The sequence below is a fragment of the Acanthochromis polyacanthus genome, chromosome 13 (assembly GCF_021347895.1).
Source record: "Acanthochromis polyacanthus isolate Apoly-LR-REF ecotype Palm Island chromosome 13, KAUST_Apoly_ChrSc, whole genome shotgun sequence".
NCBI lineage: Eukaryota > Metazoa > Chordata > Actinopteri > Pomacentridae > Acanthochromis > Acanthochromis polyacanthus.
This window is the reverse complement of record NC_067125.1, coordinates 36,629,449-36,656,200: the sequence shown is the minus strand read 5'-3', so window position 1 is coordinate 36,656,200 and position 26,752 is coordinate 36,629,449. Positions and strand designations below refer to the sequence as shown.

Here is a 26,752-nt window from a genome sequence, read left to right as displayed (position 1 = left end):
TGAGAGGGACAGAGAAACAGAGAGATGTTGTGTGTTCACATTTCTGCACAGTGCACGAGGTTAACATGTCACTGCATGAAACGTATTAACAACAGAGGTGTTAGATATTTGTTCATTTACTGACCTACAGTCATTCTTCATCTACCAGGTGAGGACAAGGCCACTATCCCTGTGACAGACACAGAGTTCAACCAAACTGGGAATCCTCAGAGCTTCTGCACTGGTGTGTCTGTTCATCATCCTGCCCTCATCCAGAACACCGGCCCTTTGATCGATATGTCCGACATCAGACCAGGAACCAGTATGTGCTCTCATTTCACTGTTAATTTCATCAGTAAATGTTATTAACTGAGTAGAGTGTAGTGCAATTGCCTTATTCCTAGTAGATGCAGTATGTGGTGAAAAATTCCATCTGTATTCATGCTCTGATTTTAAGTAAATGTTATCTTATTAGTAGATATATAAGATGTTTGTCATCACATATACATTATTTTCTGGACTGCTGGAATCCTGTGGATCAGAAAGGTTTAGGGTTAAGATGGATCTGTTTATTACAAGTGCTTGTTCTTTTTCTGCCCTTGTGCCCGTCCTTCTGATTTTTTTGTCCATTTACCACCAGACCCAGTGTCACGGAAGAGTGTTAAGTCAGCTCACAGCATCAGGAACCGTTACTCCAGTCAGTGGACTCTGACCAAGTGCCAGGCGTCTACGCCAGCCCGAACTCTCACCTCAGACTGGCGCACAGTTGGCTCCCAGCATGGCATCACTGTCACAGAGAGTGACAGTTACAGTGCCAGCCTCTCACAGGACACAGGTTGGTACACAGGCGTCAACTCAGCCCTTAACACATACATATAATGGGCATCTTTCAAAATTAGATGAGAATGTGAGGCTACATATCAATATAAACCTGCATAAAATGTGCTTCATTTCTTCTTCTTTCTCTTCAACAGATAAGGGACGCAACAGCATGGTGTCGACAGAGAGTGCCTCCTCCACCTACGAGGAGCTGGCAAGAGCATACGAGCATGCCAAGCTGGAAGAGCATCTGCAACATGCCAAATTTGAGATTACAGAGTGCTTTATCTCTGACAGCTCATCTGATCAGATGACCACAGGTACCAATGACAATGCAGACAGCATGACATCCATGAGCACACCGTCAGAACCCGGTATCTGCCGTTTCACTGCCTCGCCACCCAAACCCCAGGACTATGACCGTGGCAAGAATGTAGCTGTGCCCATTCCACACCGCGCCAAGAGTGAGTGGTTGCTGCAAAGCACAATGTTTTATTTTATTATTTCCTTGGCATATGAAATTGAACAGGAAAGGTTCAAATTGTGTTATGACTACCACGGTGTCAGACTTTTAGTTATGTGACTGTGTTCTACAGATAACAAAAATGTACTAAAACTATGGTAGATGCCTATAATAATTATACAGTAATATGCATACTAACTGCTTTTACAGGGGATTTGTGTGAAACCTGTAATGTTGCCAGATGTATTCAGTAGTAAGCACCTCTACAAATAGTATCAATTATAGCCTTTGACTTTTGCAGGACATTGCATTTGCATTACACTTTCTCCTTTCTCCTCCAGGTGACTACTGCAACCTACCCCTCTACATGAAGTCTGATCCTTTTTTCCGAAAGCAGTCAGAGCATCATGACCCATGTCCAGTGGTTCCACCACGTGAAGCCTCTATTCGTGGCCTGGCCCAACGGGCATACCACACCCAGGGCCGTCATGTGACTATGGACTCGGCAAAACAGCAGGCCCTAACTATGGGCCACTCTGGCCTGTCCAACCTCACTTCCTCCGGGGCTTCCTCTGGAGGAGCGACGGGGGGTGGTGGAGGTAGTGGAAGTGGAGGGGCGTCTGCTAGCTCTAGCAGCTCCACACTTCCCCAGAGGACTCTCACCATGCCTGGCTCCTCTGCCTCGGTGGCCCAGAGTGCAGCGGCAGCTGCTGCTGCTACTGCTGCAGCTGCTGGGGCATCATCATCCTCCAGTGGAGGTGGGGCAGTAGGGGCCACAGGAGGGACCCCTGGAGGTGCCTCCTCATCTTCCTCCAAGATGGGAGGATCCAGAGACTCTCTCCTGGAGAGCAGCTCCTCGGGCTTAGGCAGACTGCAGAAGCAGAGGGATGGAGGGGCGGGGGCCTACTCCAAGTCCTACACGCTGGTGTAGTCTGCCATCACTGCGGCCTGTCACTGTAACTCTTAATAGAATGCTGGTCAAGCCAGCGCTTGCCTGGAGCCTCTATGGAAAATTGGGGTGAGGAACATACACATGCACAGCTTACCCGTCAGTGCCTGCGCTGTGCCAGGCTGCAGGGGGCTGGTTGGGTTCCCATTGACACTACTGTATGAAGGGGTCAGAGTTGGGTCTCCACAGCACAGGGGTTTGCCTTTCTTTCTGCCTGAATGCTTTCTGTTATTATTGTGTCATTTTTCTCTCTTATTTCATCACCCTGGAAATCACTTGCCAAAAGATAAATGATTTTTCTGTTCACTCCATACTTTCATTTTCTGGCAAGGACATAGTACAGTACTTATGCACAAAATGCTTTCCACGTGCACTGTCTTGCTTTCTGCATCAAGACAGTCATAGAATGAACCAGGTTGCTTGAGTTTCACACAGATGTGTGTTTAAGGTATTTAGGTTTTTAAATGTTTCTTTTCTGGCCTCTGATGGAAAAGGAGCTCATATCACAGCATTGTGCCATGGCAAGATGCTTTTACTGTATGCATTAACCACCAACCTTGGTGTTACACTGGCTCCGAGAGGTTACTTCATCGTGGATCCGTACATTAGAGGCAGTGGAAGGACTTTGGTCTCAATATCAGATTTGAGACAAGAGGAATTTTCTTATACATGCAATGGATGACAGCATAGGGGTCTTAATTGATGCTTTTCTGAACAGACTCAAAGCAGAGAAGATAAAAAATGTCAAGCATCACTAAGTGAGAGATGAATCCAAACCCTTTTTTTGTTTCATCGGTTTTCTGTTTATTTTTCAGATGATGGAAATATAATCTCATGTGCACTAAGAAAAACTTAGAATGGATCCAAGTAACAGAAAACTTCACAAGCCTGCGTGTGTGTGTGTGGATGTGGGTGTACATGTGTAAATATATATGTATACATGTGGCAGGCACACACCAACAATGGACCTTTTTAAAAATCAATCTGTATGCTGACCTCTCGGGCAGACGTCTGTGTCAAAACTGAACCCCTCCCCCCCATTGTTCATTTTGTACCTGTGAAAGGGGAAATGGGACAGTGATGATGATGACAGTGTAACACTATGATCCTAATTTGGTCCAACATTTCCAACTTTGTTTTGTTAACTGTGATCAAAAACGTGGCTTTGGAAGTGGAAAAATACCGAAGCAGAAGTGGGTTCAAAAGAGAGCAATTGCAGATGATTTGAAACAGGTTCCTCCTTTTTCTCTCGACTTCCTCAAAGGAAAGAAGGAAGAGACCCTTTTATGATTCATCATGGTGCCACAATACCATTATTCTTCTGTCTTAATTCATTTTACCTATTCCACCTCTATCCCTTTCTGTCCTTTCCCCACCTTCACGTCGCCTCACCCAGTCCCTCATCATATCCATACAGTGTCACTGTGACCTATTGCTAGCGTAGCAGCTAGTCAAAAAGACAGACAGACTGAGAGAAGAGGTCTAATATGCACAGACAGGCAGAAATGCTATGTGACGTTCAATGACAACTTGAATGGAGAAACAACATACAGCAAATTTATAGAGATGTATAAAAATATCGTATTTGTATGATCTTGAATTTATGAACGGACAGTGACTTTGAGATTATAGTCAGAGCGATCAAGTGCTAGGAATATGAGTAGCAGAGAGACAAGAAATAAGTGGTCTTCAAAACTAAAAAGAGTCTTTTCAAGTCCCTCCACCTCACTGAAATTGATTTTTAGCTTTATGCATGGTACTGTATCTTTTTTAAATTATTTCTTCTCCCAAAGGTTAATCCCATAACAAAGATTGTTCCAAAAAAAAAAAGAAGAGTTGCTCCAAATGTTTTGCAATGATAAAACGTTAACATCAGGGCTCTCGCAATAGAAAAAAGAAAAAGATATGATATATGTTTGTTTTCAAAAGTATGTACATATATATTTCTATTCAAATATATAGCAAATATATGAATATTGAAAAAAGCAGAGAAATATAAAAGCCGTTCTAATTGAAAATATATATAAAAGATCACAAGACAATCGCTCAGAATGAAAAACTACAAGAAGGAAAGAAGAAGAAGAAAAGAAGAGGGAAGTTTTAAACGGGTAGCACAACCATGGACGGAAGATCTTGGAGAGAAAGGAAGTGGTGTGAAAGAAAATTAAAATGGTGAAATTGAGGCTTGAGGAATGATAACGACGACGCCCTTGTGATTTTGTAAATGTTCCGGCTGCAGCGCCTGCACAGCAGGTAGCAGCTGAAAGGACAAGCACAGTGAAGTCAAAATATAGTGTGAGATTGTGTCGCTGGTTAACTGTGGTCTATGGCTCAGTGCAGAAAGTGTGGTGTTGAAAAAGAAAACAGTAAAACAAGGACAGCCTATACATTAAGTGAGCCTCTTGTATTATGTTGTATTGTACCTTCCACAGGTGTGTTCACAAACTCAATGCCATTACCGAACTTATAATTCATGACGACAAACAGACCAACAAGTATTTCTGTTTCTTATCTGTGTCATAGCGAGTCCTCCCCAAAGTCCAGGACTGCAGGCCAATGAACATACCACACAGTAAGATTATATCTGCTGATAAATGTATTCATGCTCCCCTTTATTTTCAAACCAGACAGGAGAGACATGTATTTTGCTTTCCTGCTAATGGTTAAGATGCCTTTCATTCTGGCCTTTATTTCAAGTTATGCAAGTACTTGTCTTTAGAAAACATGAGTTTGGGAATGAGGCAGGCATGTTTTCACTACAGAAACATTGGCCTCCTTACTCCGGTTGTATGGATATCGGTTGGAGTGATGAAATAAACTTCTGTCCAACCTGCTTCCCCCAGTTCTTAGTGAAGTTGCTTCTACTGTGTAACACTGATCTTCTGTCAGTTTGCTCAAAGTAAATGTCATGTCTGTTTTTAAAGAAAATTCCACCTTCTGATAAATTTACTTGGGTTCTGTGTAAATTATCAATCAGAAATGTTTCCAGATTATTCATGGGAGTTATATTTCATTATGATGTGTAATTTATGTTTCATTATTTCCAGTTTTAACTTAACTCTAGTACAAAAGTACCGCATATGCACTTTGGTGAATGATATGCTATGTTTTTGGTCCTCTCAGGCTTAGCATATTATTTGGCACAGATAATGGTTATTAAGGCTTTGCTACTACATGAAAAGCTAGCAGTTATTTGTAGTTTTCAAGGAAAAGTGCAATGAACTAACTCGGCATATTACAGTTTACATTTTGGTGTTAATTGGCTTGATGAAGAAAACCTAAATTATGCTTAGTAAATATGTCGATTTTAGCAAGTAATTATTTGAATATATAATGATTCAGTGTTTAGTATTTAACACATACTTGCACAACTTTCTAAAGAGCATAATAGGGCAAAAGGGGTCAAGAGTTGCATACATTTTTTTGCCATTAACAAAAAATAATTAGAAACTAAAAGTCTAAAAATATATGGATTGTAACACTTGAAACTATTATTTATTTTTATTGATCTCTTAGGGCTAGCTGCTCTATTATTATTGAGCCAGTTTTCCACAATGCATAAATGATTTCCAGTGTCTAAGTGTTCTTGGGTGGATTTTTCCTTAAAATACAACAACATACTTTCAAACTGACGTTTCCTGTGTTTGTAAGGCCAACTTCACGTTCCACTTTCCCAACCTTTTCCACATCCGCTAACCAATCAGAACCCCCACCCCCACCCACTCCCACTGTACCCTTTTGCCCACCTATACGACATAATTTCTCCATAATAGAAGACTTGTGTACATAGGAAAGTGTTTTGTATAAATGAGTACTATTTTCGACATCTTCACTAAAAACCAGGGCACAATGTAAACTTTGAACTGAAGTTATTGTAATGAACAGAAGAGGACTTAATGAAAAACTATAGAATTATACAGACACTGCTTTATCTTGATTTTATGGACCAGTTAAAACATGTCAGAGTGGACCATGCATAGTTAACAATATTGGTTCCTTCCTTTACAGGGCATTTGGTTACGTTCTCTCCTTTTTATTTATTTTTATTTTTTTGTTTGGTTTTTACTTTTTCACAGGTTGCTTGATTTAGAGTTTGCTTTTGTTTTTGTTTTTTTTTTTTTTTTTTTTAGTATTCCACTTTTGGGGGGAGGGGCAGCAGCATTGCATGTTCTGAAAATTTTGCTGGTTATTACAGAAAAAAGGGAAATGGTGAATTGAACAATTTAAAAAGGGGGTTAATGAAAACATTTTAAAAATCCAGAGGTTATTCCTTAAACTTTTATGGGGAAATGTTGCTTCAATTTGCAATTGCTTGTGTTTAACTCTACATTTTCTTTTCTATGAAAACAAACAAAAACGGAAAAAAGAGTACTCAACACCTTGTGCAATAAAGCTATCTTTTTATAAACTGTGAGGATATTGTTCGTCTTTTTAGAATCGTGTAGCTTTTGAGATTAATTGTATTGAAGCCTTTCAGTTTTTACTGTAATGTCAACAAGGTAAGGGCTACATTGACAATTTCATAAAGGAGTTTGTCACCCTGATGTGTTTAAAATCCTCAAAGATCACTATGAGCATTCCTAATGGGAACTGTTTGTTCTGGAAGAGGTTCAGATGAAAAGTGGTAACAACGATGACTGTGAAATTCAGAGTAATGCGGACGGAGGTTGAGGAAAGGCAAACATCAAATATTTAGATATTTGAAATTGAATACTCTGAGGACCACAAATGAACTTCCGTTTGTGTCTCTTGCATGCTCGAAGAAGTGAAAATGATGAGGTTAAGTCTAAAACTGTGCAAACTAATAAAAGGCTATCTGCACGCAAGTGGTAAAGTGTGAACCAACCCTTTGATACTCATGATCTTTAATTTCATGTTAAACCACTGAATTCTAAATGTAACTGAAGGTCATCTGCATGAATGGCCTTCAGTTTTATCCTCAGTGCATGGTTTAAAATAAACAAAATATTAATTTATTGGGTTACAAAAAGACTGGAATCTATTTCAGCTGGCATAAAGCGAGAGAGAGAGAGATGCAAAGCATGCTAAACTCAGTTTAGAATGACCAATTTTACATGTCTGTAGTTAGAAGTGAACATGCAAACGTCATACAGAAACACAGATTCAAACCCAGGACTGTTTTTCTGCAAAGAAGCAGAACCACCGACACACAACAAAATACAACAAATTTGCTGCTTGGGAGCTTACAATAGCATTTAAACATTGACTGTTTAAGTTGTCTTCAACTTTTCCAGCCCCTTTTGAAAATCCAAAGTGTTTAAGTTAAGTGAAACGTAATTATTTGATTAAATATTGAGAAAGTGTAGACTGAAACCATGAAATGAGAAAATTGTAACACTGTCATTTTGTTTAAAAATCAACCAGTAAAATAATCTTGCTTCTCCACTAATGGCAGATTTAATTTTAAGCGGTGTTTTTAGCTCAGCTCCAGTTTTACTTCATAATGCTGCTTTTCATCAAATCTTTTCAAGACAAATACAGCAAGGTTATTTGATTGGCTGCTGCTTTGCTCTGAATGAGAGGACTGCCGCTTATAATTCTGTAAAATTGTGGTTATAATGATTCTAGTAATGAACATCTAATTTAATTCAGTCCCTCTATAAAGCCACTTCAAAATGAATGTATTCTTTAAAAAGAACAGCAACAACCTGAATGTGGAGTTTTGAGGCTGCGAGTATACTGCTCACACAAAATGAGATTCAGAAACTAGTCAAAACACTAGAGGGCAACATGCTGCTATGAAACAACACATGCTGACAGATGAGTTTATTGAAATGTTTGAACCAAATGTAGTTTGTGAAAAAACAGAAATGTTGACAAATGATTTTATTTTTCCACTTTTACACACTCAAAACAGTGATGATATATAAATTACAGCACGCTCACAGTCGCACACATCCTCACGGTCGCTCTGTCTTCACAACACATCGAAACTATTCATTCAGATGTACAGTATATTCACATTTCTGTTCACATAGAATTTTAAATAGTGCATTATAAGCAGTGTTTCAAATGTCAACTAAGCTACTGTTTATTCTGAGTCAGGTAAATTTGAATGTATGTACATTTGCATATGAGCATACATATGCATTTGTGTATGTCATCACAGAGTCCATCTATTTTTTGGTGAATACACACAGGCCAGACTTCCTTCTTGCCGTCTCTCAGACTTGTTCCATCAGCGCCACCCTCCCTCCTTATCCGTCTACTTGCCGTTCTTCTGTTTCTTCTGTTGAAACTTCCTGAAATGGGTCTGAATGGTAGCGGCGGCCTTCTCAGCTTCAACAGGGCTGAGTGGAGGAGCAGGAGGTGCAGTACAATTCCCATTGCTGGCATTGGAGTCTGAGCACGATAGGACACAGGGGATAGCCAGAGAGGTAGAGGCAATAGCCATGGAGATATAGTCTGCAGTAATGGTTGAGTTCAAACACACGGTTTACATATTAGCCTTTATTGAAGCAGGCTATTTTTCTGATTTAAGTTTTTATTTAGTGTAATTTGACAGTTATTCAAATCAAAGTTTTGGTAAGTTTGTCATTCCAGTCATCACAGCAGAAAAATAGCCAGCATTTAAACAGACTAACACTATTACTTACTCTTTCTATACACGCCTATGCTGTTTCTCCTGAGGCCATCAAACTGCAAATGAAACAGAGCAGCTGAGTGTTAGAAGCCACAGTAAATCTGATACTCAAACTGGCACAGACAGGAAGAAGAAGAGAGTATCGGTCGTGCAGGCATACGTGAGATGCATCAGATTGCGGTCGGGTATGAAATTTATCAGCGTTAGAATCTTATCTGGAACTGAGCTGAAACATTGTTCACATGCCTCTGACGGTGCAAAAATCAAACACAATGCAAAGAGATAGTTACACGTGATATGTGAAGTTCTTCTACTGAACTGTACAAAATGTGCTGCACTTGGGGAACAATTGTGTGTTGTGTATGTGTGACTGCACATTGTGTGTGTCTGTGTGTGTCTCCTGTATATCTAGAGTTAGAATAATGACCTCAAACACAAATCCCCTTGATTGGGATTACAGCTCAAGCAGAGTAGCGGCAGGGAAGCCAGAGGCTGAGGACTGGACCAGCTTAGCATGCTTACCTGCCAGTTTGGCGCTCTGCCTGTGATCAGTCCTACACACCGGCTTCACGACCTTGTCGGAGAGGTCTACTGTTTCCTTCTTTCCCAGAAAAGTTATTAGGAATTAACACTGTGGCCATTTTAAGAGATGATTAGCATTTCTCTACTTTATCTGTTTTATCTCCCTGCTTACCAACATACTGCCGATGTGTTTTGTGCCTTTCTAGTCTCAGTGCTTGTCTGATCAGTTAACCACCAGCAGTTCACTTTCTGCTTTAGCTGATCTTTTTTTTTCATCTTTCTTGGGCAGAAGTAACCTTCAAACCTGTTGCGCAAAAACTGACAAAACGGCACAGCAAATCTACAGAAAAATGAAGCACAAATATTCATGCTCAGGGCATCAGATATGTTCACTGGACTGGAAATGTGCTTCTTTACTCAGGAATCCATAGTGAAAGCCTGATCTGTGTACAAGTTCAAGTTATTGATTCACTGATACTGATTCACTGAAGGCAAAAAGGCCTGAACTCAACATTAATTCACTTTTATTATTAGGTTTAACTGATATTCTTTGAATGCAGTGGCACCAAAGGTCACGTCTCTTGTAAATCGCATTCTCTCCATGTGCAGCCCTCCAAGGAGACAAACGTGGAACATGTGACCAGCTAATATGCTCACATGCTGAGTCAAGATTGACTGCTGAACTTTCCACTTGCTCTGTCTCCCCAGCAGATAACGGAGGATTAAAAAAGCGAATTTAAGAGTAAAACGTGCAGCTACAAATTGCAGGAAGATGTCACTTCTCAACCACCAACCACCAGCCCTGTGTAACGTGAGTCACTCAGTGCCAACAAGAAAGAAAGGATGTGGTTATAGGTCGGAACTCAGTCGCGCTTAAAATGAAGTTATATAAGAAATCAATTGCCTACGTATGTCAACATGAATTTGTGTGTTACAGCAACAATACTGAGGTACACATCTGGTTCCAACTAACCTCTTCTGCTTTACTGCTCCTCCGGCTGTGTGACACAGAGTGAACCTGCCAAGGCAGCGGCTGTGACACCATATAAGGCAAAGGTTCCTGTTGCCGTGCAAATCGCACGCCTATCTGTAAGTGAAAATGAGGTTAGATTAGAGGTGGCAATATGTGCGTCAAAGTGGAAAAGATAAACCGCCTCATTAGTCATCTCTATTCTCTTTTTAGTTTATTTATATGGTGCCTATTGACAGCACAAGTCATCTGAGGGTACTTCACACAGGAAGGTCAGGACCTTTCAATGTGATGAGAGCTCACATTATACACACTCTAGGTGTGAAGGTCTGTTTTTCTTTGGGTGGTAATAGATTTTTTGCAATAAACTTTTAACACTTTATAGAAACCTGACCATTAGAAAATAAAAAGATATTAAGATATTCAGCTTTTAACATAAACCAAATTGACACTTGACAGCCTGTTTTAGCATCATCCTTTTCACCTTCTGTTGCCATCTACGTAAGCGTGATTTATCTTTGACGCTAACAACCCATTGTGTGAGTTTGTGATGTGATGGTTACAGCAAAAACAGCCCACGGGAAATCACATCAAAATGCAATTCAGCTCCAAACACACATCATTAAAAGAAAATTGGACATTTGATAAACATACTAGACTTTTGTGTACTAGCTAAATGAAATAACAATCAACATATTTTTAAGCCATCTCTGATCGTAATCGTCTTACCGTTTCTACCACTCTGACCATCATGTACATGGCTGTTAGCATGGTGATCAACATCTTGGCCAGTACTCCTCTGGTGTCTTTATTAATCCTGAATGTTGTCCTCGGTTTGCGGTTGTTTTCCTCAGTTCTGCTGAAGGAAAGTTAAATCCACACAGGAACAGGTCCGAGCAATCGGGGATGCACTGCAGCAGGGGCTGCTCAGGGGAAGGACAATTGAACACAGTGTTGAGTCTGTCCACTCACACAAGCATCGCAGGTACGCACAAACACCCACGCTTCATTCTCACAGCCTTTGGCACACGAGGGTAAGACTGCTAAAGAGCTTTGCAGGACAGAAATAGAGAGGCAGTAATCTTTTTCTCTGCACAACACTTATCCCTCAGGTGTGCTCACGTCGTTTCAGCATAAGCTTCTCTTCAGACATGTAGGATTCAAAAAAAGAAACCTTACTGATAATCGACTGTGCATGTCATTTTATTTTACTTTTACTTCAAATATATTTCATGCTGATGATACAAGCCCAGGTGTTGTGTTAGTGGGAATCAGGAATAAGCTCCCAAACAGAATAATACTGTGACACATCGACACAATCTCTTAGTTAGACACTCTTTTAGAAAAGTTTATAAGTTGCCACTAATATATTTTATAGCAGTTAAGAAGTCATTAACTTAATTTACACATCATGTCTCTTCAACAAGTTTGGTGTGGCCTATTTGTGAAAAATCTCTTTCCTGGCATTAATCCTCTTTACTTGGTGGTAAAGTGCTTCGAAATGTTGGTAATACATTAAGAAATCCGTAGAAGATTGATAATAAAATAGATTTTTTAATGGAGCCTGGGAGATTTTTCAAAACTTAACAAGCCAAAAGTTGCTCTTAATGGTTTTGAGCTTTGATGAGGGATTTATTAACCATCATCATAACTTACAACTCACATACCTAGAAAGTACCATCAACATACAAAAGCATTAAGTTGGCTGGTGATGCATTTAGATTTTAAAAAGTGCAACTCTGAATAGATTAATGTAATAATATTCATGATATTTATTTAAAATTCAAGTGCATAATAAAAATCCCATCCTGGCTGCGTGTTTTATGCTCACATTGATGCTGGAAAAATGTTACTTCTTGCTGGAAAAAAGTTACTTGAATACTTGAATTTCTCTTTCTGGAACAAATGTGCTCTAAAATGATGGCAAATGTACAAATACCTTTTAAGTTCAGAGTAAAAATTGTACTTTTCTACAACAAACACGAGGCTCGAGGGAATAAATTATAGCAAAGAGAGTAGACTCTCTATGAAAAAAAGAGAACTAGTATGCCAGTTATTTCCTAATCATAATCAGACAGACCTATATCTGTGAGATCACACATGACTAAGGCTTTTTGTGCGTCATTGTCTGGAGCCTCGCCTCTGTCCCCAGCAGACCAATGATAATCCTTCTGGCAAGTGAAGTGAATACACTTAATCAGCCTGTGCACTATGAAAGACTCACACTCACCACTTTTATCAAGATTGAATGTCATGTAAAGAATTCTTCACATAATCACGAATGTCATGTGTTTGCTCTTGCTTGTGTGCGACCTGATTTGAACCTCTGTGCGTATGTGTGATGTTCATTTAGGATTAGATAGATGTGCAGGTATGTGTTTCATCACTGAACAGACAGATATAAGAGCTCTCCTGACAGAGAGACACTGGTGACTGGCGACACATTTGAGGGATTTCTTTTGCAGAGGAAATATATAAGACAAATTAGGTAAGAAGATTCTGATTTTAATGAAACAAAAAATCCACAAAGATATAAAAATGCTTGCGTTTATAAGTTATACATTTGTCTTTGAGAGATTATGCATGAAACAGAATGCTTATTGCTCGAAAAGAAATATATATTGTGTAGAAAACTATTTAAAACTGAATTTACAATGTGACAGAGTTTGAAGAGCTAAAAGCAAAGACTTTACCCAAACTAGATTTCAGTGCCTGAAGTATTTGTTATTATTTCCACAAGAAAATGTCTTGATTCAAAAGCAAAATAGTTACAAAGGAGGAGTGAGTCAGTAACTAATGAACAGCTAGCACCTTTCTGATAAGCTACTAACAAACTGACGGATGTGAAATCATCTGCAATAACTCGTCTCTGCACTTTTTTTTTTTTTACTGAATCGATTCATTTTTCTTTTACCTGGCTAATTACTAGTTACCAACTCAGTGTTAACAGGTTACATTTTACTGCACAACTACTGCTTTTTATTTAAGTACACTCTACTACCCCTGTGTTTCACTTAAGAAAACTCTTATTTTGTCATAAGTTTCATTAGCTTACAAACTGTAGATATTGTATTCTCGCTTATTTTTACCACTTCATACCAGTTGCTTGAAGTAATATTCTTGCTTTTCAACAATATATGTTCAAAGATAGTAACTGAACTCAAAACTAGGCATCAACTGAGAAACTGTGAGTTTCAAGCTGTGAAATGGTGAAACTAAAAGTGTGGTCACCTCAGTGTTGATCTATCAGCGGTGTGCTTTATCTTGCTGACAGTCTGCTGATCTATCTGAGAGGAGACCATTATGTCAGCATATCGCGCTCAGTTTGGATCAGGTTTTATTGTAGTGAAGAGCAAAATGAAAAAGGGAGGACAGTTTTGCTTCAGTGAAGCCTTTCAGGAAGATAAGTCGAGAAAAACCAGCCTTCCCCGTACTTTCCACGCTGAGCAGCCCTTTGAGAGAGCACGCATTCTCTGTCTGTGTAAGTAGGACAACAGAGGTTTTCACATTTGCAGATAAATGTTGTATTAGTGGCTTTGGGCCAAAGAAGAATTGATAGTGCTGTGTTTCTATTGCCTGTTGTATGCTAGTAATGTTTTATTAATATTACTTGTCTTAAATTACAGGATTCCAGTCAACACTCTACATTTCTGGTGAAGTGGCTGACCAGGGAAGAAAAAGTCATTTTACACAGAGAGTAGAGGCACTCTGCAGGATTCATCATGTCAGTCAGGCTTCCCAAGAGACTGAGCGGCAGGAAGAAAAGTACGTTTCTTTATTTATTTTGTGATTTGACTTTGAAAGACCTTTCATTTCAGTTTACCTGAATATGCTGTAGGTAATACATTGACATTTTGAAAATGAGTGAAGAACTGTTGTGTGTACAGACACTGTTGTAGTCTCAATGCCATTTACTCTACAAGACTTTGTTCCTCATCTACATTATCTTGTGTTTTAATATGCTGACCTATTATGAAATAATCATAGACCTTCTTCTTTATGTCCAAAGGATTTGTGGAATAAATAAGCAGTGATCACCTTTGTAGAACAAAGATCAAGGTTTAATGAGAACCTATACCTCTAATTAAAATTATGAAGGGAGATCCACATGCAGATATAAATGGTGCCAAGAAATAATTTCTTGCTCTTAAGCTTGTGGCAGTAGTACCATTTGGAGGGCTCAGATCTTATTAACCTGAGCTGAAATGATAGGGTGAGTATGACTGTCGGGTTTTTCCTCTGTTTTAATGATCATGTTAGTTGTCCAAACAAATCAATGGCCAACACAGACTCTATAGACCTACAGATGTCTGTGTTTCCCATAAACCTCAGCTGTCAAAGTAAATGGAATGACTAATAATGGTAATTGTGCTCACAACAAACAAGATAAGAGAAAAAAAAATGGTAATGTGTCAAGGTTTATCTCGGGGGTTCTGCTCATTCCATTAAGGAAGACAGAAATTAATTTGCACTGACCACTACAGAGGCCTTCTGTGACTGTTCCGGCTTTGGGAACAAAATGAGCTGAAACTTGCCAGGCAGGAGGCATGAAAACACAGCAGTACTGAATGTTTTAATGTGTTTCCTCATTAATGATAATTGGGGTGGTGGCAAAGCAAATTTTGACATCCAAGGCATTAAGGGATGGTCTGTTTAAGGGAAAATCCTGCTGCTTTGAGTTCAGGTGTAGGAAGGCCCTGAGGTCAAATGTAATACACTGTTAGCTTCAGGGATAACGTGCCTTTTTTGTTAATAAAAGGTTAATCACTTAATGATCTGTTACATACATCGATAAGTATTGTGTACTTCCCTCCTCCTGCTGCCAAAATTTAGGTGGATGATACTTATCACAATAACATCCACATAAATGCCAGGACCCAAATGATCAATGTTTATCACTCCATCTGTTTTATCATTGTTGCCAAACGATGCATAACTGCAGATTATATATAACAATAACAACACGAATTTCTACTTCTTTTTTTTTTTTTTAAAGAAAGGCCTCTTGTAACTCCTGATTAAAATCAGACAACATTTGAAAATTAAATAGAAAACAAATTCACTAAGTGATCTGCCTGCATTCTCACTGAGATCTGAGATTGGTTTGTTGCCTGTTATGTTCCCCTGAGATGCTTCTCGACTTACATTATCTGTGTGGTTGATGCATTTGTAGTCTTTGTGGTGTTTGCCATTTCAATTGCACTTGAAGGAGAGTCTTTCAGTGGGGAAATAGTAGTTGTATTTGACTTAGAGATGTATTTTTAGGGCTGTAGTGTTTGCAGTCGGTAAATTTTTGAACATCTTTTTAATTAATATTTTAGTTTAGAGAGTATAAATAATCACTGCCGCTGAATAATCGTTTGTTTGCAGTTCATCAACATAGGCTTTTATGAAGTGTGACCGGATTTTTTTAGAACCGCATGCCAAATAAAAGAAATTGGTTCTGTTTTTTTTTTTTGCACAGTAATACAAAATTGTATTTTACCCCTGAGTAGAACTACAAGTTAAGAAATGTAGCTAATACACGGACTAATGATTGCTGTGTTTTCTCAAACCAGAACCTCCAAAGGACAATGCCCAGACTGACATTCTCCATAAGCTCGGCCTGGAGGCCTGCAGGACTACACCACTGGACCCAGTGTCTATGTTAGACATTAGTACTTGGGCTCTGGAAAACCATACTCCTCTAGAGCCAAAAGATCTACCAAATGCTTTCCTCCGACGCCTTTGGCTGCTTAGCCGAGATGCCCGGAGTCCTTGTTGTCAGCATCTAAATGATGCTCTAAACAATAGCAAATCACCTGAGGAGATGCTAGGTGGTTCTGAAGGAGAAAACCAGGGTGTCATCAACCCCCTTGATCTAGTAACAGCTGTCTTTATGTCTGCCAACACTTTCCTTCAGCAGGAGATAACTATGCGAATGGCACAATGCCAGTTTGCTGTCCCTCTGGTCCTTCCAAACATAGATCCAGAAGAAGCCAGTCACTTCCTACTTTGGCCTTTACGAGCAGTCATGAGCCAATGGAAGTCTCACACTCAGGATAACAACAGCAGAGTCCAAGAAGGAGATTTGGCCAGAACATGCATGGCAGTAGTTTCTTGCGTGAAACTTGGTCATTGCAGTGTCTCTAAGTCACAGGTGCTAAACCATGTCCTAAGTGGACTCAGATCTGACAGTGAAACATTTCTCCACAGAGGGATGGATGGAGGGCAGCTGCCTCGAAGACTGTCCAATGGCCTGGTAGAGGTTGGATGGTCTCTACCCACCGACGATATTGTCAGGGATGTTTTTCCTGTCCCTGTAGCCATCGCCAATCTACGAGGCGATGCCAGTACACATGAAAAATGTCTCAGCCTTTTATGTCAAGCATCTTCAGCTGTAGTAGTTTTCTGTGGGGATCTTAGAGAGAAAGACAGACAACTTCTTGCTTTCTGCAAAGATACTGCAAGCAAACTGATACTGGTTGATCTTGCAGACGCTAAGAGAAATGAAAACAGAGCTGTGGGGTTTGTTGATGAGAACCTTGAAGAGGACATGAAGCTTTCCAAAGGGCTTGCACTTCCAGGAAGAGGTTTGAGTGAGGAGGAACTGGCTAATAAGCTTCGTGACACCCTGAAAAACATGCTACCAGATGAATTGAAACTTGTTACACTAGAGGCAGCAGCAAAGTTAGCAGTGGAGGTTGGCCTAAATGTGGATGAAGGCTCAGTCTGTAAAAAAGCAATGGCCGCAGTGGAGGAAATGTTGAACGGTTTAGATGAGGGATCTGATGAATTTAGGCAGAAACGGCTTCCTTTGCAGGGGCATTTGTGGACCAAACTGGCAGAACTGGAGAAAGAGGAGAGTAAACAGAGAAAAGAATGTAAAGATCTTGACCCCAAAATAAAAAAGGCCAAGAAAGATATTTTGGCTGAGTTGAGCAGCTACAAAATGACCCCAACTATGAAGATTTTCACTGATTCTCTATTCACCACAGACAAAGTAGAGAGGACTTATTTTCTCACTTGGATCAAACTGAGACTTCAGCTGATGCAAACCAAAAAACAAAACAGTCCACAAGATCTGCTCACAGATCTGCCGAAAGAAAAGACAAATGGCATGCCTGAACATTCGGATGATCTTGAACATGGAGACAGTGACCTCATGGACAGCGATAGTTTCTGCACGGATTCATCATTTGAAGAGGAAACTGAAATGCAGAATGAAGATGCTGGATTGCAAGTTTCGCAGCAACAGTGTGAAATAGAGGAAGAGTTACAGAATGTTTTGCAGTCCACAAAAAAGACCATAGAATCACCTTCACAACAGGAACATCATCTTGAGTCCCTACATGGGCCAGTGCCGGAGTTAAATGTGGCATCAAATGAAACAGAGAGTCAAGGTGAAGAAATTACTCAAAGCGAAGACTGTCTGGAAGAACAAATTTTCCATCCAAATTCTGAGGACCAAAGTTTTCATTTAGAGTCTGGAGAAAATGGCACTTTGACCTGCCAAGACAATCAGCCACATGAACTAGAGATGACAGCTGCTGAGTCAGTTTCGTCTTCTTCTGCCAAACAGCAAACATCCCTCAATGTTTCCTTTGAAAATCACATAGCCTCATGGTCACAATCTTTTGAACCCAATCCATCCTCATTGGGGCTTGAGCACTTCCTGCGTGAGATGGGTCTCATTTTTGAGCTAACCCACATCAGTCCCGGCAGTGGGAGCCACAATGTGTTGCGTCTCCCTAGCTTAGCAGCAGACCTTCTTCTCTACGGTATTCCACTTGAACTAATGGATGGAGATGCCTCAAATATCCCCATCCACTGGCTGAGCTCTGTCTTTGCAGAGCTTAAACATCGCCTACCTCAGGAGCAGTGTAGGACCAGAGTGCTGACAAACCTTGGCATTCATCATGCCAGGAATGCTGAAGTTCTTTCTGCATTGTTTGGGGTGAAATTCCCAGAAGGACGGAAAAGATCCACTTGTGGGGTGTACATGGTTGCCCTGTGTCTCCCTGACAATCTTAGAAGTGAAATGGAGTGTGATTTTCTGTTGCTGATTGATGTAGAAGGACTCTGCTCGGTCTCACTAGACAGCAAAAGAAATGCACTGACCCACAACAATGAGATGGCCACTGTTGCAGCAGGATTGAGTGATGTTTTATTACAGAACATTTCATCACATGCCAGCTGTGAGTTTGAAACACACTTCACCATCATAGTTAATGCTCTCCTGCGCATCAAAGAATCTGGCTCCATGCCCATTTGTCAACTTCTGCTCCAGGATGAAGGAATTAAGAGCCTATTACAAGCCTCACAGTTGCGCCATGTTTCTGAAATGCTTCAGATTGAGACTGAGGACAGCGAGACCAGCAGTGTTGATAAATATTCTGCAAACATGGCAACATGCTCCACCTGTATCAAAGGGCCTTGGTCCAATATGTCTCTCTCTGAACCAGTTGATACACAGTACAGTAACGCTGTGTTAAAGCTCAAGAAAAACCTCTTTGAGGCATTGAAGGACTGTGCAACAAAGTCTAAAGCCTCAAGCTTGCCTGAATTTACCAGACGTTTATGTGCCGTTTGGGATTCAGTGAAAACAGAATCCTTCACTATTGGTTTGCAAAATACAGAGATAGCTTTAGCATTTTCTTTGTTATGCACAGAGTTTTCCATGTGGGTGGATGGCTTTCTGGAAAACATTGAGAGCTGGCTAATGTTGGCAGCAAAGAAAATCTTTGACACAAAGGCAAAAGCATTGGACGCTGCAGTCCAAAATGAACTTCTGAGTGAACTGAAGAATGAAGCCAGAGAGGAAATCAAAACAGAGATTGATAAAGTCAGGTCACGAGTTGATGCCTACTTGATGCAAGATGACCTCAAAATGAGTTCCGAAACATTCAGGCCAGCCCTAATGAGCAATATCGCTAACCTCCAGAACCGAGTAACTGAAGAGACCATACAAAAGTTGGAGACAGTCAATGAGAGTCACTGTTCTTCTACACAGCTGAAAAATTTTGAGACCTTACTGGAAAAAGAACAGGAGTCCAAGCTACAAGCTCTGGTAGAAAAAAGCAGGTCTACAAAAATTCTCCTACAAGACACGGAGATAGAAGAGGAGTTTGAGGGTGTGTGGAGTAAGACTTTATCCAACTTTGACTTCAGACCTTCAGAAAAAGGCAATATTACTGCAAGAGTGGCAGAAATTCTGAAACAGAATCTTATCAGCCGTGGCCTCCAGAAACACATGAAAAAGCTTGAAATCACAGGCCAAAGTCAGACCGACAGCTTCCAAGTTTATAATGAGCATTTTGGATACCGCAGCAGATTAAGACATATGTTTGAAGACAACAACCGGCTCCAGAGGTTAGGAGCTCAAGAGGTAGCTTGCAATATCATAGAGGAATACAATCAGTTTGTGGCAAATAAATGTAGCTTAACAGCAGATTTCTCTGACAGCTACATTACAGAAATGTTAGAAAATGTTGAAAAAGCTTTGAAGGAAAAATCCATGGATATCAGATCAGCTTTTGAAGTGGATCTTAAAGTTCATCTGTGTAACGCTGCATGCCAGGACTTTCAGAAACTGCATGACCGCTATGCAAAGGACAGAGAACTTTTGACAGTCATCACAGCAAACAAGGGAATGTACTTGGCAAAATTTATCTACCGCTTCAGGAAGAGAGACGAGTGCCAGAGGGTGGCCAGTGCTTTTAGCTCCATGGTCATCAAACCCACAGTGTTGGACTACATCAATAGACCACTGGGGATGCAGGTTGCAGAAGAAATTCAAGCTAAAGCCCAGCAGTTTAAGTCCCCACAAGCTTTCCATCAAAGCTTGCTGGAAGAATTGATTAAAGAAGACCGCTTTGAAAAATTCCTTCAATACTTGCTTTCCTATGACGACTTCAGACGACAGAAGATCCAGGAGACAGTGGTTGCTCATCTCTCCGAATCAACCAACTTAAATAAACAGAGGCAACAGAGGCTTGGAGATATTGTAGGAAAGATTGCAGCAGCAATAAGCCAAACAGCAGAAGGTACCAATGGAGTACTGAGTGATACAAAGCCACTGCTGGAGAGAGCGTGTCTCATTTTGGAGAAAGATGGGGATGTGGATGTCAACAGGGATTCTCTGATTGGACCTGCATTCAGTATCACCACAGAATGGGATTGTTTTGTTAAATGTTTAATGGAATTACTGGCTACAATGCGATTGGATTTGGCCCAGGAGTTCTCCCAAAATGTGGACGTACCCCAGCTTCCGCACAGCCTTCCAGTTCAACCCCAAGACTCCCTTTTCAACAGAGTGAGAGGCTGTGACAAACAGTGTCCTCACTGCAGAGCTCCCTGTGAGGAGGACGGGGTAGGACATGAAGTTCACAAAGCTTTGTTCCATTGGCCCAAAGGCATGCTGCCTGATGGCTCCTGTTCTATGTCCTGTATCAGTTTCCTTGAAAACATGGGCAAGAGCAAACTAGAAAAGAACCAGGACACACAAGTTACATCCAAGGACCTCCAATCTCTGGGCCCAAACTGGACCATCTCCCTCGATGACCCAAACAGCCAAAAAGCCAGTAATTACTGGAGGTACTGTGTAATTTATTAATATTTGAATATAGCTCTGCCAAATGTTAGCATATGTATACATTTGTTCACATGTTGTCCTAAATGCAATGAACAAAATATTCTTTATTTTACAGGTATGTGCTGACGAGGTTCAATGAAAAGTTTGCAGAAGAATTCAAACAGGAGCCAGCACAGATTCCTGATGAGTGGAAGACGATCACTCAGCAGGAGGCCTTAGACAGTCTCAAGGAAATGTTTCTCACCAGACAGGGTTGCTAAAATGCTGCATGCAATTCAACTCAAAATTCACATTTTTCATTTTTGAAAAAGTACAATGTAATTGTCCGGCAGCAGAATCTACACAGAAAGGTCAGCCATGTTAATCATAAATATTTGACGTGATTCATCAAACACCTCAAGCTTAAAACCTCTGACTTAAATTGGATGCTGCATGAGGACCGTTCAGTGCTACGTGCCGTCTTTATTATTCTCTATGTAACATTTTCTAATCAGGATCATAATGAGGGAGAAAACTGGCTGGTGCTGATTATGTTAACAGATCATTTTTGTGTTATTTTCTTTTATTCATTATTATTTCCCTAATAATAAATATATTTTCTGTAAATCAGTTTTATAATTTTAATATTAGATGTGTTAGCTCCTTATTATCCAAATTTTTTCTACTATTTCTCACCATGAAACAATGAAGAAAATGTATTATCACGGATTTAAAACTAACCAATGTCAAGAACATCATAGTGTAATAAAAATAGTTCAACTTTTAAACATTTGTATTTAAAAAAATAATTGAAGTTTATGTACATTTATAGAACAGCAGAAATATAATCTGCTCCAGAATAAGATTTTATATTTATAAAGTGATTTTTTTAAATAAACAAACAATGGTTAGATTTTTTAAATTCTATATTCAGATACATAGGTTAGGATGCCACACTTTAACCTGAAGATGTTATCAAGTTTAAATGAAACTAATTCTAAACATGTAAGTGGAAATATTAAAATGTCAAATAAAAAAGGAGGGGAAAAAGTGTATTTCTTTGCTAAATTTGAATTCACTGCAAAAATTTGGTCCATGTGTCTTACCTTATTTTCTTTAGTTTTTGGATGTAGCTATGTTAAAGATTTTCCTTTGGAATACTATTAATTTAAACGAGTTTGATTTGGGTTTTTTTTTTTTTTTTTTTTGAGTAAATTCTCAAAGGGCACACTGCAGGATAATGTGCATCCCAAATATTTAGAGACAGTTTCTGGCATACAAATTTCAGATAGCAATGCCATTTGCTAGCAAAGTGAGCATGCATACGTGATTTGTCTTTTGATCTTGCCAGGTTAGGGTTACATATTAAAACTCTCATTCTGGTTGCGGTGACAGTATCCGCTAACATGATTCATGAACCGCTTTCCATTGTGGAACTACGGAAGGAAGTTTGCATGTCCCAGTTTAGCTGATCAAAGGAAACATTGCCTTTCATTGTATCAGATGGACGCTTCAGTGACCACTATCATCCATCCATCCATCCTCTATACACCGCTTTATCCTCATTAGGGTCGCGGGGGGTGCTGGAGCCTATCCCAGCTGACTCGGGCGAAGGCAGGGGACACCCAGGACAGGTCGCCAGTCTGTCACAGGGCTACATACACAGACGAACAATCACACTCGCATTCACACCTACGGACAATTTAGAGTAATCAATTAACCTCAGCATGTTTTTGGACTGTGGGAGGAAGCCGGAGTGCCCGGAGAAAACCCACGCATGCTCAGGGAGAACATGCAAACTCCATGCAGAAAGATCCCAGGCCCACCCCAGGATTCGAACCAGGGATCTTCTTGCTGCAAGGCGAAAGTGCTAACCACTACGCCACTGAGCAGCCCTGACCACTATCAGCATCTGTGAAATGAGCAGGATGAATGTACGAAGTATAGAGGGAAAATCAATGGTGAAATCCACAAGAGGGCAATGTAGGATGGATGAATTCTAGACTGCTCATTCACATGGAAGAACAGGATCCAGTGGTAATCTGCTATTCCTTACTCAATCAATAAATTCATTATTTGTCTAAAAGGTCCCTCAATCCTACTTGGACAAGATATTTTAGGAAGATTTATTGCTTTCACAGCTGTGGCTTACTCTGTAAAGCCAAGCAGCTGAGAGCAATTTGCAGCGGATCTTTGTTCACTTTATAAGATCTAAAAGTCCTGAAATCTGTTTCATTAGTCAGTTTACGTGCCCACCTTCCCTTCCCCTCAGCACTTTGATGAGGGGATGCTGCTTTTCCTCCCAAAGGTCAGAGATGCCTCCATTTAACCTACATTTTAGCTGTGCAGTTCAGTAATTTACATGTTTCCATGTGCTCTCTGCTTTTTTCCTCCACTTCTTTGATGTCATAGTGGTTTCATCCTCTACATGAATGCAAACACAACTGCTGTTTATTACTATTCAGCTGAAAAGATTTCTTCCAGTTGCTTTTTAAGAGACAAAGGCAGATTACAGTTCAAAGTGAAATGCTTTTCAGAGTAAGTAAACAAAAACTATGCAGGCGAAACGACAAGTGACAACCTAATATGCTGACTTCTATCCTTAAATAAAAGAACAGCAGAGTGCCATGGGAACAAACAGAGTAACCTCCAACTAATTATCCAGGTACAGAGCTTTAATTAAAGATAAATGTTTGATAATCTAAGAAAAACAGGTGGGAATGTTGTTGGTTTGACTGTATTTTCTCGTATATCATAGATTTACACAAAATGAAAGATGAAAATCCAATAACAGATAACTGATTGAAAAATTACTGTATAGCTTGTCAGAGTGTGATCTGTGAATGCATGTACAGACTGTTCTGGCAACCCATCCATCTGTGGAGACATTTCAATCAAATCCACAAACATGAACCTGTGGTGATTTTGGATGAAAAGTCAGAAGATCACCAGAGTCATTAGGATTCATGGTCTGAACACATTGACTCTGCAGGTTTTTGCCATTCCATCAGTAAATGTTGAGACACAAAAAGTGAAAGCTCTGACCTGCTGGTGACCCTGTGTAGAGAAGAGGTTGGAGATCACCAAAGGCAATTGGATTTCTCCTCAGGGGACCATAACTGTCTGTGCTACAATTAATCTGAAAGACTGAACTGGCGGCCAACCAGAAGACTAGCATGTTTTAGTAAACCGGAGCAGATAAAATACTGTCTACAAAGAGATAGTGTTTTTAAAGTAAAGTTGTAGAAAATGCTCATTTTAAACTTATGGGAAATCTTTCAAATCCTAATGTACAATCAGACTGAGAGAAATAAGTGGCAGCTCTGCAGACAAGAAGGAACTTATGGGAAAGATGGTCATTCTGATACAGGATCTGCAAAGCTGTACAATAAATGCCAACAGAGCTAAAAGCTATTGCAAATCTCTACAGCAGCAGTATCAGTTGTCCACAGAGAAAATGCAATAAGCAGTTCTTCTTATATAGCGGCGTCTATCCTTATCCTCCACCTTCTTGAGACATGGCAAATATTTGTCTATCACTTAGATTTAACTGCTGCTACCCTTTGGAACAACAGCAACATAGTAGCAATTTCAGCAAACCCTTTTCATCTGTGGCTTGACATCAAACAATCAAACATGTTGTCCAGTGGCGAGAACAAACCTTTGGGACAAGGTATATTGTAATGCAAGGAATTAATGTATTATTATTTTTCGTCCAAAACAACTGCATTTTTGAGAGTCAAAACATACGCAAAGCTCAGAAAAATTTGCTCACACATCAGAACTGGTGAAAAGTTTTATATTTTAAATCCAAGCATACAGCAGTGTTTAAAGTTCCGCACGTTCCTTTTTTTTTTTTAGTTGTCACTTCGGCTGTATGTGAGGAAAATCCTCTTATGCAGGTATTAATCTTCTTTCAAGCAAATACTGATAAGTATGCCTTGCTGGCAGCCCGCTTGACTCATTCCACTATTTTATTAGTACACACACACACAAACAAACCGACAACAGAGGTGGCGCAGAGTGTACACTATAGACCACAAAGCAAATCATTTCCATCTGCTGATCTAATCTGTGTTACATTTGCAGGCATGATTTGTGAACATTTACCAAAACGCTAAACTGTAGTTATTTATATATTTGTGTATATATATATATATATAAAACATGGTTAAAATGATTTCTGTAGCTTTGTTTCATTTTAACACAATCAGTCTTATACTATTCCTGTTGGAGTATAAATAAGAACTCTGAGTGTCCAGTTATCAGGAGCTCTGCTTGTGAATGATACTGTCCCCTTAGTCAATATTTCGAAAAGATTTGATGTCGAACTAAAACTGCTGCAGTCTGTCACTCTGACATCTCAAATCGATTCCAATGCAACATCAATATCAGGCCCAATTCCTTTTAAAGTGTTTGTGGCGCTGACAGTTTTTCACCCGGACTCTGTCAAGTAGCCAGCCAGCAGCTGTAACAGTATACTTGCCTGTGATGCACAGCTTTAACCTTTTTAGCAGGGGGAGTGGGAGTGAACAGACTGACTGATTACACAAGTGTCTATCAATGTGAGAATAGCAGGATATAAGTACCTGCCAGTTGATTTTCATGTCAAACTGACATGAATGAAAATATGCTGTAAAATACGGAAATCAATTCTCCTTCATGACCATGTGTCGCTGGAGAACTGTCAGCAGCAATGTAAAGCATGTACAATTATTGTAGTGAAAGAGGAAAAGCTGAAACGCGAGTGTGATTCTGCACATTTTAACAAGACATGGCGCTATTTTTCAGAATAGATGATTCATCTGTGACAAAACCTGTACATCATCAATACACATTCCACAGTTTCTGCCAGCAAGATATGTTAAAAAGGTCAAAATATCTGCATTATTTTATGTAATTTGAGAAATGTCAGGGAAATGTCTCAAGGCAGTGCCAGCGTCTTTTAGCATGACTTGTATTATTTTTGTCAGAGGCCATGTGTCCTGTAAATCAGAGATCTCCCAGCCAGATGCTGCCACCCCAGACAAAAGTAAACAGCAAATAGTGCCTGAGCTAACACAAGCATTTGAGGCCACAGTAGTTCTCAAACACAGTCTAACTATGTTCTGCTCATTTTGTCTGGCAGGTCACAGCTCATTCTGTCCCCAGCAGGCTGCAACACTGACTTGTTAGACAAAAAAAACAAAGAAAAAAGAAGCAGCAGGCAGCAGCAGCTTTAATTTATAGTCGATAAGCTATCAGTGAACATAATGATGGGCAAACAAATTCAGACAACAGGGCGCACAGGAGTTATCTGTGAAAATTGGCTGACAATTATTCACAGATGTGTTTGTCAGGAAAATGTATGCATCATAAGAACTGATAATGGGGCCTGGAGGAAATCTTTTTGCACTTTTGAGAGAAAATCTGCAATAATTCATAGAAACCGGGATTGAAGGGTAAAAATGCTCATTTGCCGTGTTTACAGGCACCTTCAAAATATTTACCAGAATTTTGAGTTTGAACCAAGCATTACAACCTGAAAACGGCATGCTATTTCACTGAGAAATATACTCCTGCAGTGTGTCTACTATCTAGATTAAATCAAATGCAGTCCGTATTGACAAAATTGCTTTGCCGCAGTACTTGTGAAGAGATGAAGTGTAAACAAAACAGCCATTTGGGGTCAGCTTTGTGGGTTTTTTGAGGAAGAAGACATTTGAAGCAAAACAGAAATTAGTGTGAAATTTTCTTTTAGAGGACAAAGAAGGACATGAAAGATGTGGATTTTCACATCACTAGAGCGCCTTAAAGATGAAGGCGGCATCCATGCGTGAAATGAAGATAAATTGACAAAGAACATTGCTTTCTGGTAAAGCATGCTTCTAACATCCATCTTATTTATTGTCCTT

The 26,752-nt window shown here is 39.8% G+C and overlaps 3 protein-coding genes across 4 annotated transcripts in view; 2 read left to right on the top strand and 1 right to left on the bottom strand.

Annotated features, from left to right (window-relative positions):
* LOC110952546 (cell adhesion molecule DSCAML1) overlaps positions 1 to 6,624 on the top strand; it is a 108,388-nt gene extending 101,764 nt beyond the window's left edge. For both annotated transcript variants that reach the window (XM_022196136.2, XM_022196135.2), the window contains exons 32-35: positions 149 to 301; positions 620 to 814; positions 954 to 1,262; positions 1,603 to 6,624. In XM_022196136.2, the coding sequence (XP_022051828.1) occupies positions 149 to 301; positions 620 to 814; positions 954 to 1,262; positions 1,603 to 2,192 (1,247 nt within the window). In that variant the 3' untranslated portion in view covers positions 2,193 to 6,624. The remainder of the gene's footprint in view (positions 1 to 148; positions 302 to 619; positions 815 to 953; positions 1,263 to 1,602) is intronic.
* Positions 6,625 to 8,042: 1,418 nt separating this feature from the next.
* LOC127536872 (uncharacterized) lies at positions 8,043 to 11,335 on the bottom strand. Its single transcript, XM_051958251.1, has 4 exons — positions 11,036 to 11,335; positions 10,310 to 10,423; positions 8,828 to 8,870; positions 8,043 to 8,573 (listed from the first exon to the last, which is right to left on the bottom strand). The coding sequence occupies exons 1-4, from the start codon at positions 11,087 to 11,089 to the stop codon at positions 8,437 to 8,439; spliced, it is 348 nt and encodes a 115-aa protein (XP_051814211.1). The 5' UTR covers positions 11,090 to 11,335; the 3' UTR covers positions 8,043 to 8,436.
* Positions 11,336 to 17,825: 6,490 nt separating this feature from the next.
* si:dkey-202l22.6 (interferon-induced very large GTPase 1) lies at positions 17,826 to 21,408 on the top strand. Its single transcript, XM_022196105.2, has 2 exons — positions 17,826 to 20,881; positions 20,995 to 21,408. The coding sequence occupies exons 1-2, from the start codon at positions 17,826 to 17,828 to the stop codon at positions 21,137 to 21,139; spliced, it is 3,201 nt and encodes a 1,066-aa protein (XP_022051797.2). The 3' UTR covers positions 21,140 to 21,408.
* Positions 21,409 to 26,752: the final 5,344 nt, after the last annotated feature.

Excerpts from the sequence above, each read along its gene's own strand:
- LOC127536872 (XM_051958251.1), bottom strand. The coding sequence starts at position 11,089 with ATGTTGATCACCATGCTAACAGCCATGTACATGATGGTCAGAGTGGTA. Across the intron at positions 10,424-11,035 it reads TGGTCAGAGTGGTAGAAACG|ATAGGCGTGCGATTTGCACG; the intron begins GTAAGACGATTA and ends TTTCACTTACAG. Across the intron at positions 8,871-10,309 it reads GGAGCAGTAAAGCAGAAGAG|TTTGATGGCCTCAGGAGAAA; the intron begins GTTAGTTGGAAC and ends TTTCATTTGCAG.
- si:dkey-202l22.6 (XM_022196105.2), top strand. The coding sequence starts at position 17,826 with ATGACAGCTGCTGAGTCAGTTTCGTCTTCTTCTGCCAAACAGCAAACA. Across the intron at positions 20,882-20,994 it reads AAAGCCAGTAATTACTGGAG|GTATGTGCTGACGAGGTTCA; the intron begins GTACTGTGTAAT and ends TTTATTTTACAG.